General features: G+C 45.1%; 1 protein-coding gene across 1 annotated transcript; it reads left to right on the top strand.

Moving 5' to 3' along the window:
* The first annotated feature begins 891 nt into the window (after window positions 1-891).
* Window positions 892-17493, top strand: LOC103282925 (protein ENL). Its single transcript, XM_062966980.1, has 11 exons — window positions 892-1036; window positions 4398-4578; window positions 5783-5865; window positions 7341-7484; window positions 9169-9294; window positions 11746-12456; window positions 13333-13420; window positions 13546-13660; window positions 13783-13882; window positions 15371-15442; window positions 15547-17493. The coding sequence occupies exons 1-11, from the start codon at window positions 1025-1027 to the stop codon at window positions 15745-15747; spliced, it is 1833 nt and encodes a 610-aa protein (XP_062823050.1). The 5' UTR covers window positions 892-1024; the 3' UTR covers window positions 15748-17493.
* The last annotated feature ends 7 nt before the right edge of the window (window positions 17494-17500 follow it).

The raw sequence follows: 17500 nt of genomic DNA, 5'->3' as shown, positions 1-17500 counted from the left end.
TGTTATATTATTTTTCATTATATTATTATATTATTGTATTATATTATCATATTAATATATTATTATATTATATTATCATTATGTTATTAGTATTAATTATTATATTATTTTATTATTATTATATCATAGTATATTATTTTTGCTATTATATTATTATTATTATTATATCATAGTATATTATTTTTGCTATTATATTATTATATTACTTTACTATTATATTATTATATGTTATTATTATATTTTAACTATTATATTATTATATTATGTTATTATATTATTATATTATTTTTATTATTATTATATGTTATTATATTATTATGGTTATATTTTGATTATATTACTATTATATTATATGATTTTTACTATTATAATATTATATTATTATATCATTTTACTATTATAATATTATGCTATTATATTATTGTGATTATGATTATATTACTATTTTATTTTATTGCATTATTATATATTTTTTACTATTATAGTATTACTGTATTATACTATTACATTATCTTACTATTTTATTATATTCTTCAATTATATTGTTGTATTTTTATATTATTACTCTAATTATATTATTATATTACAATTATTATATGATATTCTGATTGCTATTCTCCGCCTGGCTCGCTGCGCCTGCGCAGTGGCTCCCCCTCTCCCTGGTCTCCCTGGCAACGCGGCTGGGCCCCGCCCCTTCTCCCCTTTCGCCATTGGCTGCCCCACCCGCCGGCGACAGTTGGCCCCGCCCCTGCTCGGCTCCCATTGGCCGGCGCGCCAGAGAGGCGGGCTTCCTCGGCGGCCGGGCCTGCGTCCGGATTGGCGGCGGGCGCTGCCCGTCTGGGGCCCTGTCGGCTTCCGTTTCCGGTGTGGCGGAGGCGGAGAGGCGGGCGTCGGGCGCGGAGCGGGCGCGGAGGCCATGCGGCGGCGGCGGCGGGCGGAGGCGGCGGAGGAGGAGCAGGGCCGCACCGCGCATGCGCACAGGCCCTGAGGCCCCGCCGGGCGAGGAGACGGAGCAGGCCTCGCCATGGACAACCAGGTGGGCGGGGCGCCGGCCCTCTCCCTCCCCATTGGACGGCGCCGCCAGGCCACGCCCACGCGCCCGGCAGGGGGCGGGGCCACGCTCGCCTCCCGCCGCGCCTGCCTTTCTTGCGCTCCCATTCAGGGGGCGGGGCCTGGCCGGGACACGCCCCCTCGCGCCGCGCTCGAGGAGAGGCCTGCCATTGGGCGCCGGGGCGCCCCGCCACGCCCCCTTTCCCTCCCGGAGGGCGGGGCCAGAGGGGATTTTTGAATAGTGGGCGTGGCTTGTACCCTGCCTGGCTTTGTTGACATTGGTCCCTCCTCTAAGCCACGCCTCCTGGTGGGCGGGGCTTGAGCGGAGTAATTGAATAGAGGGCGGGGCTTGTCTTGGCGGGTCTCTCATCTAAGCCACGCCTCCTGGTGGGGAGGGGCCAGAGTTGGGATTTGAATAGTGGGCGTGGCTTGTAGCCTGCCTGGCTTTGTTGACATTGGTCCCTCCTCTAAGCCACGCCTCTCTTCTGTAGGGGAGGGGCCAGAGTTGGGATTTGAATAGAGGGCGGGGCCAGAGGGGATTTTTGAATAGTGGGCGGGGCTTGTACCCTGCCTGGCTTTGTTGACATTGGTCCCTCCTCTAAGCCACGCCTCCTGATGGGCGGGGCTTGAGCGGAGTAATTGGAATAGAGGGCGGGGCTTGTCTTGACGGGTCTCTCATCTAAGCCACGCCTCCTGGTGGGGAGGGGCCAGAGTTGGGATTTGAATAGTGGGCGGGGCTTGTACCCTGCCTGGCTTTGTTGACATTGGTCCCTTCTCTAAGCCACGCCTCTCTTCTGTAGGGGAGGGGCCAGAGTTGGGATTTGAATAGTGGGCGGGGCCAGAGGGGATTTTTTGAATAGTGGGCGGGGCTTGTACCCTGCCTGGCTTTGTTGACATTGGTCCCTCCTCTAAGCCACGCCTCTCTTCTGTAGGGGAGGGGCCAGAGTTGGGATTTGAATAGAGGGCGGGGCTTGTACCCTGCTTTGTTGCCATTGGTCCCTCCCCTAAACCACGCCTCCCTGTGGGCGGGGCTTGAGTTGGGATTTGAATTCTGAGCTTTGCTTGGGTCTCTAAGCTAAGCCACGCCTCCTGTTGGGGAGGGGCCAGATTTGGGATTTGAATAGTGGGCGGGGTTTTGCTTGGGTCTCTAATCTAAGCCACGCCTCTTTCAGGGCGGGCTGACAGTAGGGATTTGAATAGTGGGCGTGGTTTGTATTCTTGGCTTTGTTGTCATTGGTCCCTCTAAGCCACGCCTCCGTTCTATAGGGGAGGGGCCAGTTAGGATTTGAATAGTAGGCGGGGCTTGTACCCTGCTTTGTTGATATTGGTCCCTCCTCTAAGCCACGCCTCTCTTCTGTAGGGGAGGGGCCAGGGCCAGACTTGGGATTTGAATAGTGGGCGGGACTTATGGCTGTACTTTTCTATATTGACTTTATGCCACACCCCTTTGGGGAGGGGCCAGGGTGAGCATTTGAATAGTGGGTGGGACTAATGGCATGCATTGCTATGTTTACTTTAAACCACACCTCCTAAGGGGAGGGCCCAGAGTGTGTATTTGAATAGTGGGTGGGGTTTATATTCTTCAGGCCACGCCTCCACCACAGAAACGGGCTGCTTGTCTTTGTTTACATTGGTCCCTCTTTTAAGCCACGCCTCCTGAGGGGCGGGCCTTGAATTGGGAATTTAAATAATGGGTGTGGCTTGTAGCTTGCTTGGCTTTGTTTACATTGGTCCCTCTTTTAAGCCACACCTGAGGGGCGGGGTTTGGGTCTGGATTTGAATAGTGGGTGTGGCTTGTAGTTTGCTTGGCTTTGTTTACATTGGTCCCTCTTTTAAGCCATGCCTCCTGAGGGGCGGAGATTGAGTGGGGATTTGCATAGTGGGTGTGGCTTGTAGCCTGCTTGGCTTTGTTTACATGCGTCCCTCTAAGCCCCGCCTCCATCCTGGGGATTTGAATAGTGGGTGGGGCCTGTTTCCTGCTTGGCTTTGTTTATATGTGTGTCTCTTTTAAGCCACGCCTCCTAAGGGGGCAGGGCTTGAGTGGGGGATTTGAATAGTGGGTGTGGCTTGTAGCCTGCTTGGCGTTGTTTACATGTGTCCCTCTAAGCCCCGCCTCCATCCTGGGAATTTGAATAGTGGGCGGGGTTTGTGGCCTGCTTGGCTTTGTTTACATTGTTCCCTCCTCTAAGCCATGCCTCCTGAGGGGCGGGGCCAGAGTCAGGATTTGAATAGTGGGTGTGGCTTGTGCCCTTCTTGTCTTTGTTTACATCGGTCCCCCTCCCAAGCCACGCCTCCTGAGGGGCGGGGCCAGAGTCAGGATTAGAATAGTGGGTGTGGCTTGTGCCCTTCTTGTCTTTGTTTACATCGGTCCCCCTCCCAAGCCACGCCTCCTGAGGGGCGGGGCCAGAGTCAGGATTTGAATAGTGGGTGTGGCTTGTGCCCTTCTTGTCTTTGTTTACATCGGTCCCCCTCCCAAGCCACGCCTCCTGAGGGGCGGGGCCAGAGTCAGGATTAGAATAGTGGGTGTGGCTTGTGCCCTTCTTGTCTTTGTTTACATCGGTCCCCCTCCCAAGCCACGCCTCCTGAGGGGCGGGGCCAGAGTCAGGATTAGAATAGTGGGTGTGGCTTGTGCCCTTCTTGTCTTTGTTTACATCGGTCCCCCTCCCAAGCCACGCCTCCTGAGGGGCGGGGCCAGAGTCAGGATTAGAATAGTGGGTGTGGCTTGTGCCCTTCTTGTCTTTGTTTACATCGGTCCCCCTCCCAAGCCACGCCTCCTGAGGGGCGGGGCCAGAGTCAGGATTTGAATAGTGGGTGTGGCTTGTGCCCTTCTTGTCTTTGTTTACATCGGTCCCCCTCCCAAGCCACGCCTCCTGAGGGGCGGGGCCAGAGTCAGGATTAGAATAGTGGGTGTGGCTTGTGCCCTTCTTGTCTTTGTTTACATCGGTCCCCCTCCCAAGCCACGCCTCCTGAGGGGCGGGGCCAGAGTCAGGATTTGAATAGTGGGTGTGGCTTGTGCCCTTCTTGTCTTTGTTTACATCGGTCCCCCTCCCAAGCCACGCCTCCTGAGGGGCGGGGCCAGAGTCAGGATTTGAATAGTGGGTGTGGCTTGTGCCCTTCTTGTCTTTGTTTACATCGGTCCCCCTCCCAAGCCACGCCTCCTGAGGGGCGGGGCCAGAGTCAGGATTAGAATAGTGGGTGTGGCTTGTGCCCTTCTTGTCTTTGTTTACATCGGTCCCCCTCCCAAGCCACGCCTCCTGAGGGGTGGGGCTTGGGTCTGGATTTGAATAGTGGGTGTGGCTTGTGCCTGCCCGGTCCCTGATTTGAATAGTGGGCGTGTCTTTGCGCAGTGCACGGTGCAGGTGAAGCTGGAGCTGGGCCACCGGGCGCAGCTGCGCAAGAAGCCGACCACGGAGGGCTTCACCCACGACTGGATGGTCTTCGTCCGCGGGCCCGAGCAGTTCGAGATCCAGCACTTCGTGGAGAGGGTCGTCTTCCGCCTCCACCAGAGCTTCCCCAAGCCCAAGAGGGGTCAGTATTACGACATAGGCACCCTCAAAACCCTCCCAGCAGAGGCCCAGACGGTCCTAGTCATTATTGGTGATCTCAGGCACCCTCAGAGCCCTCCCTACAGAGGCCCAGATGGCCATAGGGAGAATATCTATATATATAAAAGAGTGATGGCGTCACGGCGACCCACAAAATGACAGGCCCCCCAACCTCGAAATTTGACAACACAACCCATCATCCACGCCTCTAGGTTGATATTGTAATAAATACAATATGCCTACAGTAATAATAATAAATATAATATGCCTACAGTAGTAATAATCTATATATATAAAAGAGTGATGGCATCACGGCGACCCACAAAACAACAAAACGACAGGCCCCCCAACCTCGAAATTTGACAACACAACCCATCATCCACGCCTCTAGGTTGATATTGTAATAAATACAATATGCCTACAGTAATAATAATAAATATAATATGCCTACAGTAGTAATAATCTATATATATAAAAGAGTGATGGCATCACGGCGACCCACAAAACAACAAAACGACAGGCCCCCCCAACCTCGAAATTTGACAACACAACCCATCATCCACGCCTCTAGGTTGATACAACAAAAAGAAAAGAAAAATAAAGTCCTAATTAGAGGGAGAGGAATAATTGCTTTTATCCAATTGCTGCCAGTTTAGAGGGCTAAGCTCCTCCAACTTGGTCTCCTAGCAACCCAATAAAAAATAATAAAAACCACTAAAAATAATTAAAAACACTAAAAAATTAATACAATAAAATACCATAATAACAAAAATAACTAAAAATTATACAAGAAAATAATAAAATATATTCAAATAAAAAGATAACTTACAATAAAATTAATTTAAAAATACAAATAATGTCAAATAAAAATTACACAACAATTTTTAACCAATGCCACCACCACTTTGCCACAGCAACGCGTGGCCGGGCACAGCTAGTATTATATATTATTATGATTGGAAAGGACCTCAGACACCATCAACACCCTCCTGACAGAGGCCCAGCCAGTCGTACACATCATTGAGAGAATAAATTATATTATTATTATTACTATGATGTATTATTATATTATTCTAGACTTTGAAGGAATCTTACCCATCCTTCCCTTGTGCTGGGTCATTTGCATAATGCGTACCTTTCTGCTGTCCTTATTTGCATAATAATTCCCATCATCCTTCCGTCCTCAGTCTGCAAAGAGCCGCCGTACAAGGTGGAGGAGTCCGGCTACGCGGGGTTCATCATGCCCATCGAGGTCCACTTCATCAACAAGGTAACGACAACGGGCCGGCATTTGCACGGATTTGCATGGGTTGCATTATGTTTCAGCATTGGATCCACATACTCATACAGTAGAGTCTCACTTATCCAACATAAACGGGCCGGCAGAACGTTGGATAAGTGAATATGTTGGATAATAAGGAGGCATTAAGGAAATGCCTATTAAACATCAAATTAGGTTATGATTTTACAAATTAAGCACCAAAACGTCATGTTATACAACAAATTTTACAGAAAAAGTAGTTCAATACGCAGTAATGCTATGTAGTAATTACTGTATTTATGAATTTAGCACCAAAATATTACAATGTTTTGAAAACATTGACTACAAAAATGCGTTGGATAATCCAGAACGTTGGATAAGCGAGACTCTACTGTATTTATTTACTTTCTGTAAATATCTGCATTTGCTTTGTTTTTCAGTATCTATGGGACAGTGGGGTTGTTAGCCGCTATTAGTAATAGTCACAAAATACATACATTGATAATAAAAATAATAATAGTTACCAATCACTATTGATAATACCATTATGTTATTATTATATTATTATAATATAATTACATTATGAATATATTATAATTATTATATTATTTTATAACTTATATTATATTATGAATATATTGTAATTATTATAAGTATAATTACATTATAAATACAACTGTATTGTAAATATGTTAGATTATACGTATATTATATCATAAATATAAATAAAATTATTTTATATTATGATTATAGTACAGTAGAGTCTCACTTATCCAACACTCGCTTATCCAACGTTCTGGATTATCCAACGCATTTTTGTAGTCAATGTTTTCAATACATTGTGATATTTTGGTGCTAAATTTGTAAATACAGTAATTACAACATAACATTACTGCGTATTGAACTACTTTTTCTCCCAAATTTGTTGTATAACCTGATGTTTTGGTGCTTAATTTGTAAAATCATAATCTGATTTGATGTTTAATAGGCTTTTCTTTAATGCCTCCTTATTATCCAACATATTCACTTATCCAAGCTTCTGCTGGCCCGTTTATGTTGGATAAGTGAGACTCTACTGTATAAGTATATTATATTATAAATATGATTTTTTATAAATATAATTGTATTGTAAATATACGTATATTATATTATAAATACAATAATTTTATATTATGATTGTATTATATTATAAATATAATTATATTACAATTATGTTATAATAATTTTATATTATAAGTATATTATCGTTATTGTATTATACTGTATTATAACTGATGAATAAGGTTACTAATGACAGTAATAATAGTAATATAATAATTTTATATTATATGTATATTATATGGTATTATTATATTATAGTTATTATAATATTATATTGTAATTGATAAATAAGGTTACTAATGACATTAATAATAATCATAATATTACAATTGATACATGAAGTTACTAATGACATTAATAATAACAATAATATGGATTTCCAGGAGGAGCCCAAGAAGGTGTGCTTCACCTACGACCTCTTCCTGAACCTGGAGGGGAACCCGCCTGTCAATCACCTGCGCTGCGAGAAGCTGACCTTCAACAACCCCACCAAGGACTTCCAGCGCAAGCTCATCAAGGCCGGAGGGGTGAGTCCGCCGACATGGACGGGGTCCCGTGGGTCACGAGGGAATCTCATTGGGGGTTGTAATGAAGTACGAATTTTGGTTTACAGATGTTATGTTTAATTGTGTGTTTATGTTTTAAAAGAGTAAGTATTACAGTTATTGCATCTCAGCCAATTGGCATTTAGTGGAAGCCAACTGCCGTTTAGTGGAAGAAGTGCAGAGTTTAAAAAAGAGAGTCAGTCTGTGCTCTGATGAGGCACAGGGAAGATAGATTCCAGGTTAATGGGATCAGGGAGACTCAATTGTTCATTTTGAGTCGGTTTTAAATAAGTTTGGTGACTTATTTAATGTAGTCTGTGCTCTGATGAGGCACAGGGAAGATTGATTCCAGGTTAATGGGATCAGGGAGACTCAATTGTTCATTTTGAGTCGGTTTTAAATAAGTTTGGTGACTTATTTAATGTAGTCTGTGCTCTGATGAGGCACAGGGAAGATTGATTCCAGGTTAATGGGATCAGGGAGACTCAATTGTTCATTTTGAGTCGGTTTTAAATAAGTTTGGTGACTTATTTAATGTAGTCTGTGCTCTGATGAGGCACAGGGAAGATTGATTCCAGGTTAATGGGATCAGGGAGACTCAATTGTTCATTTTGAGTCGGTTTTAAATAAGTTTGGTGACTTATTTAATGTAGTCTGTGCTCTGATGAGGCACAGGGAAGATTGATTCCAGGTTAATGGGATCAGGGAGACTCAATTGTTCATTTTGAGTCGGTTTTAAATAAGTTTGGTGACTTATTTAATGTAGTCTGTGCTCTGATGAGGCACAGGGAAGATTGATTCCAGGTTAATGGGATCAGGGAGACTCAATTGTTCATTTTGAGTCGGTTTTAAATAAGTTTGGTGACTTATTTAATGTAGTCTGTGCTCTGATGAGGCACAGGGAAGATTGATTCCAGGTTAATGGGATCAGGGAGACTCAATTGTTCATTTTGAGTCGGTTTTAAATAAGTTTGGTGACTTATTTTATGTAGTCTGTGCTCTGATGAGGCACAGGGAAGATTGATTCCAGGTTAATGGGATCAGGGAGACTCAATTGTTCATTTTGAGTCAGTTTTAAATAAGTTTGGTGACTTATTTTATGTAGTCTGTGTCCTGGTAAGGAACAGAGAATCTGTGATAGTATATCACAGGGGTGACTGTGGTTTGAAGTCACTGGATAGTCCAAGTTTCAGACTTTGGGAACCAATCCCAGCTGGACTCACAGAGATCCATTGAAGTAACAGTTAGAAAGGAGCAGAGGAATAGGTTTTAACTTCTCTAAGTAAAAGAAGTGATAGTTTAGAGAGTTGATTCATCTCATTCTAGTATTGTAACTATTAATAAGAATACCTCTAAGTGAGAAATAACATTGTAACCCCTAAGCTCTGTGCCTGAATAAACTTGTTATTGTTCTTCCAACATCGAAGCCTCTGTCGCATATATTCTAACCCAAGTTACTAAAGTGAAGAAGAAGAAGAAAGCAAAAACACAGGAAAAGGGCTCCTCCCTGAGTCTTTGGTGGTTGCATCTTTACAAATTGGTGTTAGTCGTTCATAGTCCCTTACAAATTGGTGGCAGCGGTGGGATAAAAAGATTAGTAGTAATTGCATCTTTACAGGGGTCCCAAGGGAGGCTTATATTGGACCCCTTCCTGCGTTTGTTGCAGGTGATGGTGATGCCCGAGGGGGCCGAGAGCGTCTCCCGCCCGAGCCCGGACTACCCGATGCTGCCCACCATCCCGCTCTCCGCCTTCTCCGACCCCAAGAAGACCAAGCCCTCCCACGGCTCCAAGGTGAGTCGCCGGGGATTGACAGATAACAACATGCATCTATCTATCTGATACGTATCGATCTATGGCATCTGCCGGGACGGATCAGATTGTGTCAAGCGATTAATACAACAGACTAGCACGACAGTATACACCATTCTGGGAGTTGTGGGAGTTGGAGTCCTAAACACCTGGAGGGAGAACCCGTTGGGCCAGGCGCCTGCTATGAGCAAGTCGTCTAAATACAGGACGAGGTCATCCATGTACTGAAGGCATTCTGGGCCTGTTCTAGAATTCAAATTCCTGCCCGATCAGGTCGTTAATATACTCTTAGCCATTATCATAGAAGATATAAATAGATGACAACATGCATGTATCTACCTGATACCTATGATTCTATGATACCTATCAATTTATGGCATCTGCCAGGAGGGATCAGATTAATACAACAGACTAGCACGACAGTATACACCATTCTGGGAGTTGTGGGAGTTGGAGTCCTAAACACCTGGAGGGAGGACCCATTGGGCCGTGATGTATATAAATATATATGTGTGCGTATATATGTATGTGTGTGTATATATATCTATTTATGTAGATCTGTTTTCCCTTCCTGTTTTTGCCCTTCTTTAATTGCGTTTATCTTCCTAACGACAACAGTAATAAAATTTGTGTATCCTATCTCCTCGGGGCGGCTTGCAGAAAATAAACAAATGCAATCAAACTATATAAAAAGACAGTAATCACATATCAATTAATTAATAGAACCCGTTGGGCCAGGCGCCTGCTATGAGCAAGTCGTCTAAATACAGGACGAGGTCATCCATGTACTGAAGGAATTCTGGGCCTGTTCTAGAATTCAAATTCCTGCCCGATCAGGTCGTTAATATACTCTTAACCATTATCAAAAGCCTGCCTAAATAGTTAAAAGAGTGAGTATAACCTTATTTTTTGTGCAGAAGGCGAACCATGACGAGAGTTCAATACGCAGTAATGTTATGTAGTAATTACTGTATTTACGAATTTAGCACCAAAATATCACGATGTATTCAAAACATTGACTACAAAAATGTGTTGGATAATCCAGAGGCTTGGATAAGTGAGACTCTACTGTCCAAATAACAAACTATTAGGAACTATAAGTCGCTATAAGTAACTGTAAGTAACTACAAGGGAATACTAATTACTAGCAGTACAAGTAATTCAAGTAACTAAATACAAATAATAAACTATTTGGAACTATAAGTCGCTATAACTAACTAACTAACTACAAGGGAATACTAATTACTAGCAGTACAAGTAATTCAAGTAACTAAATACAAATAACAAACTATTGGGAACTATAAGTCGCTATAACTAACTGTAAGTAACTACAAGGGAATACTAATTACTAACAGTACAAGTAATTCAAGTAACTAAATACAAATAACAAACTATTAGGAACTATAAGTCGCTATAACTAACTGTAAGTAACTACAAGGGAATACTAATTACTAGCAGTACAAGTAATTCAAGTAACTAAATACAAATAACAAACTATTAGGAACTATTAAGTCGCTATAACTAATTGTAAGTAACTACAAGGGAATGCTAATTACTAACAGTACAAGTAATTCGAGTAACTAAATACAAATAACAAACTATTAGGAACTATAAGTCACAATAACTAACTGTAAGTAACTACAAGGGAATACTAATAACTAGCAGTACAAGTACAAGTAATTCAAGGAACTAAATACAAATAACAAACTATTAGGAACTATAAGTCACAATAACTAACTGTAAGTAACTACAAGGGAATACTAATAACTAGCAGTACAAGTACAAGTAATTCAAGTAACTAAATACAAATAAACTATTAGGAACTATAAGTCGCTATAACTAACTGTAAGTAACTACAAGGGAATACTAATTACTAGCAGTGCAAGTACAAGTAATTCAAGTAACTAAATACAAATAACAAACTATTAGGAACTATAAGTTGCTATAACTAATTGTAAGTAACTACAAGGGAATACTAATAACTACTAGCAGTATAAGTAACTACAAGTAACTCAAGTATTTATTTATTTCCAACATTTATATCCCGCCCTTCTCACCCGAAGGGACTCAGGGCAGCGTACAAAATTGGCAACAATTAGTAAGTAAGTACAAGTAACTCAAAGACTACAAGTAACTATAAGTGCAAAATAACTACTTGCAAAGTAACTCAAAGACTGCAAGTAACTATAAGTTTAAATAACTACTTGTATAATAAACTATGAGTAACTACAAGTAACTATTAGTAACAATATGTGAGGGTTAGCTCCTGTTCTTTTCCTTGTCTCTCTTTTTTGTGCTATGAGCAAGTCGTCTATATACAGGAATAGGTCATCCATGTATTGAAGGAATTGTGGGCGTAGTTTCAGGTGGTTAATAGCCTGCCTGCATATTATAGAATTATAAAATTATATCTTATGTCTCTTTTTTGCGCAGAAGGCGAACCGTGACGGAAGCGGGAGTGGGGGCGGCGGGAAGGCCTCGAAGCCACACAAAGTGACTCGTGAGCACCGCGAGCGCCCCCGGAAGGACCCGGACGGCAAGGGCGGCTCCTCGTCGTCTTCCTCCCGGGACGCGGAGGCCGGGAAGCCCCCCAAGGAGCCCTCCTCGTCCTCGTCCCGGAAGCCGGTCGAGGGCAAGCCCCCCGGCAAGGAGGACCGCCCCCCGCTGCTCCCCAAGGCGGCCTTCAAGGAACCCAAAATGGCCCCCAAGGCCGAGGCCGCCTCCCCCAAAGGGGGCGGGGCATCGGGAGCGGGGGGCGGGGCCAGCAATAACAACGCCCCGGAAGCGAAGCCCCCCGGGAAGCGGCCCCCCACGGCGGTGACGGCGGGAGAGTCCCCGAAGCCGAGCGCCAAGAAGCCGAAGAAGAGCAGCGGCGGCGGGAGCAGCGGAGGAGGCGGGGGGTCCGGGTTCAGCAAGGGGCCGAAGGGACCCCCACAGACGTCCTCCACGCCGTCCCCGAGGGGGGGCGGCCCCTTCGCGGAGAAGAAGCCCCCCAAGGAGAGGGCGGCGGCCAAGGCCGAGAAGGGCAGCAAGGTTGAGGCGGAGGGCAAGATGGCCGCCCCCGCCAAGAAGGGGCCGGAGGCCACGGCTGCGACCGAGGAGGAGTCCCACTCCGAGGACGAGGAGCCCTCCCTCAAGTCCGAGGTCAGGGACTTATTACTATTATTATTATTACTATTATTGTTATTTTATAATAATATTTTATTAGTTTATGTTATTATTATTATTATTTTATGTTATTATTATTATTTTATTATAATATTATTTTATTATTTTATGTTATTATTATTATTTTATTATAATATTATTTTATGTTATTATTATTATTTTATTATAATATTATTTTATTTTATTATAATATTATTTTATTATTTTATTATAATATTATTATTTAATTTATTAATGTATTATTACATAGTAGTATATATACAATTATATACATTATAATAATAATATATCTAATAATAATATCTATCTAATAATAATATTATATATATATCTAATAATACCCCACTCCCCCTTACCGCTATTATTATTATAATATTATTAGGACACAGCAAACAAGATATGCTGGATTTCGTATCACAAAATCACAAGTCGAACACTTCCCAAGTGTCTAGGACTGTGTGATGTATATTATTATTATTATTATTATTATTATTATTATTATTATTATTATATTGTTATAAATTTATTATAATAATAAATTTATTAATTTATTATTATTATTATTAGATAGTAGTATATATACAATTAATAATATTATATATATAATAATTACCCCACTCTCCCCTTCCCTCTATTATTATTATTATTTTTTATTATTTTTTTATTATAATATTACAAAAGGGAGTCCTGTGTCTGAACATGCTCAGTCCAATCATATTTTCCATATTTTTTGATCACCGCTCCATATTGGAGACTATATTTTAGCCTTGGGTTGTTGTGAGTCTTGCGGGGTGTGTGGCCAAGTCCTAGAAGCATTCTCTCCTGACGTTTCGCCCACGTTCTTCCTTCCAGTCGGCCCCGTCCAGCCCTTCCAACTCCAGCTCCAGCTCCGACTCCAGTTCCGACTCGGACTTTGAGCCTTCGCAGAACCACAGCCAAGGTGTGTCCCCTTGTATGATTATATTATATATAGATTAGTATAATATTAAGTCATAGTAATAATAATATATAGCAATAATAATAATAATAATAGTATAATAATATGGATGCCTTCCTTTGTTGCAGGTCCGTTGCGCTCGATGGTGGAGGACCTGCAGTCGGAGGAGTCGGACGAGGACGACAGCTCTTCCGGCGGGGACGAGGGGCCCCCCAAGGCCACCCCGGTCGGGCGGGACGCCAGGTGAGGTGGCCGCCCCTCCTGCCCCTCAGTGGGGTCCGGGCACAATGACGTGGTGGGCCGGGAACAGGAAACCGTATTGTATTAACTCTGATGCTAACGATGTGCCTCCTCCGCCCGCGCAGGCTCAGCCCCAGCGACAGCGAGAGCGACAACAGCGTGGACTCCTGCCTCCCCGGCCGAGAGGGGCCCCCCGCCCAGAAGCCGCCCCCCGCCCACAACAAGGTGGCCCCCCATGTTTATTATTGATGTGTTTACAGTATTCACATTCCATCCGTCTGTCCGTGTATCTGTCCGTCCGTCCCTATGTCAGTCAGTCCATCCATCTGCCTGTCTATCCATCCATCCATTCATCTGTATGTCCATCCGTATGTCAACCTACTCTGTCCATCTCTTTGTCCGTCCATCCGTCCGTATCGTGGTCTATCCGTCCATCTCTCTGTCCGCCTGTCTGTCTGTCCATACGTCTGTCTGTATGTTGGTATCTCTCTGTCTGTTTGTCCATCCGTATGTCCGTCTGTCTGTATGTCGGTCTGTCCGTCTGTCTGTCCATCTGTCTGTCCGTATGTTGGTGTATCCGTCTGTCCATCCATTTGTCTGTCCATCCGTATGTCAGTCTCTCCGTCCATCTGTTTGTCCGTCCGTCTGTCTGTATGTCCATCCATATGTCGGTGTGTCCGTCTGCCTGTATATCTGTCCATACGTCTGTCTGTATGTTGGGTGTATCTCTCTGTCTGTTTGTCTGTCCATCCGTATGTCCGTCTTGTCTGTATGTCGGTCTGTCCGTCCGTCTGTCCCATCTGTCTGTCCGTATGTTGGTGTATCTGTCCGTCTGTCCATCTGTTTGTCCGTCCGTATGCCAGTCTCTCCGTCCATCTGTCCATCTGTTTGTCCGTCCGTCTGTCTGTATGTCCATCCATATGTCGGTCTGTCCGTCTGTTGTTGGTGTAACTCTCCATCTGTCTGTCTGTCTGTCTGTCCGTCTGTCCGTCCGTATGTCTGTCCATCTGCCCATCTGTTTGTCCATCTGTCTGTATGTCTGTCAATATGTCCGTCCATATGTTGGTGTATCTCTCCATCTGTCTGTTTGTCTGTCTGTCCGTCCGTATGTCACTCTGTCTGTCCACCTGCCCATCTGTTTGTCCATCTGTATGTCGGTGTGTCTGTCAGTGTGTCTGTCTGTCTATCTGTCCATATGTCAGTCCGTATGTTGGTGTATCCGTCCGTCTGTCCATCCATTTGTCTGTCCATCCGTATGTCAGTCTCTCCATCCATCTGTCCATCTGTTTGTCCATCCGTCCGTCTGTATGTCCATCCATATGTCGGTGTGTCCGTCGGTCCATATGTCAGTCCATATGTTGGTGTATCTCTCCATCTGTCTGTCTGTCCGTCCGTATGTCAGTCTGTCCATCTGCCCATCTGTTTGTCCATCTGTCTGTATGTCGGTGTGTCTGTCCATATGTCAGTCCATATGTTGGTGTATCTGTCCGTCTGTCTTCACGTCCGCCTGCATTTCCGGTCAGTCTGTCTAAACGATCTACCCCTCTACCTGGCCCCCCAGAGGCCCCCCCAGTCTGTCCCGACCCCACTCCCCCATCAAGGAAGACACCACTCAATCCCTCCTGACCGATGGCCACCCCGCTCAGCCCCATGGCAATCATAACCATTCGAGCCCTCTCTCTCACTCTCTCTCTCTCTCTCTCTCTCGTCCAGGTTTCCGGGCGGAAGAGCCCCGAGTCCTGCAGCAAGTCGGAGAAGATGCTGAAGAAAGGCACCTACGACAAGGTGGGCGGGGCCACTGATTCGGCCCTGGGGACCGGGAGGGGGAGGCCACGCCCCTTCCCTGGCAGACTGACTGACCGCCCCTTTCCCCCCCCGTCCCGTTCCAGGCCTACACGGACGAGCTGGTGGAGCTGCACCGGCGCCTGATGGCCTTGCGGGAGCGGAACGTCCTCCAGCAGATCGTGAACCTGATCGAGGAGACGGGACACTTCAACGTCACCACCACCACCTTCGACTTCGACCTCTTCTCCCTGGACGAGAGCACCGTCCGCAAGCTGCAGAGCTACCTGGAGGCCGTCACTACGTGACCCCCCCCCCCCGGAAAGACCCCCCTCTTTTGTAAAACAAACACAGACGTTGCTCTGACACCTGGATCACCCCTCCTCCCCTTCCTTTGGATCAATGGACCCTCTTTGGGCCAAAACGGGTCGCCGTCCGGAACATGTCCTGGACAAGTACCCATTGAAAACGGTCGATCCCGGATGAGTACCCAGATAAAACAGGTCGTCGATTTGTTGTTATCCTGGACGAGTACCCATTGAAAACGGGTCGCCAACTGGATGTTATCCCGGATGAGTACCCATTGAAAACAGATCGCCGTCTGAATATTATCCTGGACAACTACCCATTGGAAACGGGTCACCATCTGTTAGCTATCCCGGACAACTACCCATTGGAAACGGGTTGCCGTCTGGATATTATCCCGGGTTGCTGACTGGACATTATCCTGGATGAGTACCCATTGAAAACGGGTCGCCATCTGGATCCTATCCTGGATGACTATCCATGGAAAATTGTCAACCCTGGATGAGTACCCATTGACAATGGGTTGGCGTCTGGATAATATCCTGGATGAGTACCCATTGGAAACGGGTCGCCGACTGGATATTATCCTGGATGACTACCCATGGAAAACTGTCGATCCCGAACGAGTACCCAGTGAAAACAGATTGCCAACCAGATGTTATCCTGGACGAGTACCCATTGGAAACTGGATCTTTGACGAGTACCCAGTGAAAACGGGTTGCCAACCAGATGTTATCCTGGACGAGTACCCATTGGAAACCATCGATCCCAGACGAGTACCCAGTGAAAACGGATTGCCAACCAGATGTTATCCTGTACAAGTACCCATGGAAAACTATTGATCCCAGACGAGTACCCAGTGAAAACAGGTTGCCAACCAGATGTTATCCTGTACAAGTACCCATGGAAAACTATTGATCCCAGACGAGTACCCAGTGAAAGCGGGTTGCCAACCAGATGTTATCCTGGACGAGTACCCATGGAAAACTGTCGATCCCGGACAAGTACCCAGTGAAAACGGGTCGCCGACCAGATGTTATCCTGGACGAGTACCCACTGACAATGGGTCGCCGTTCGGAAACTATCCTGGACGTGTACCCGTTGAAAATGAGTCGCCGACTGGATACTATCCTGGACGACTACCCATTGGAAACCATCGATCCTGGACAAGTACCCAGTGAAAACGGTTCGCCGACCAGATGTTATCCTGGACGAGTACCCATGGAAAACTGTCGATCCTGGATGAGTACCCAGTGAAAACAGGTCGCCGACCAGATGTTATCCTGGACGAGTACCCACTGACAACGGGTCCCCGTTTGGAAACTATCCTGGACGCCTACCCATGGAAAACTCTCGATCCCGGATGAGTACCCATTGACAACGGGTCGCCGTTTGGAAACTATCCCGGACGAGTACCCATTGAAAATGAGTCGCCGACTGGATATTATCCTGGATGAGTACCCATTGGAAACCATCGATCCTGGACGAGTACCCAGTGAAAACTGGTCGTCGACTGGATATTATCCTGGACGACTATCCATGGAAAATTCTCAATCCCGGACAAGTACGCATTGACAACGGGTCGCCGACCAGATGTTATCCTGGACGAGTACCCACTGACAACGGGTCGCCGTTTGGAAACTATCCTGGACAAGTACCCATGGAAAACTCTCGATCCCGGACAAGTACCCACTGAAAACGGGTCGCCGACTGGATACTATCCTGGATGAGTACCCATTGGAAATGAGTCACCGT

Source organism: Anolis carolinensis, unplaced genomic scaffold (assembly GCF_035594765.1).
Source record: "Anolis carolinensis isolate JA03-04 unplaced genomic scaffold, rAnoCar3.1.pri scaffold_59, whole genome shotgun sequence".
In the NCBI taxonomy this organism is placed as follows: domain Eukaryota; kingdom Metazoa; phylum Chordata; class Lepidosauria; order Squamata; family Dactyloidae; genus Anolis; species Anolis carolinensis.
This window is presented reverse-complemented; position numbering and strand designations above follow the sequence as displayed.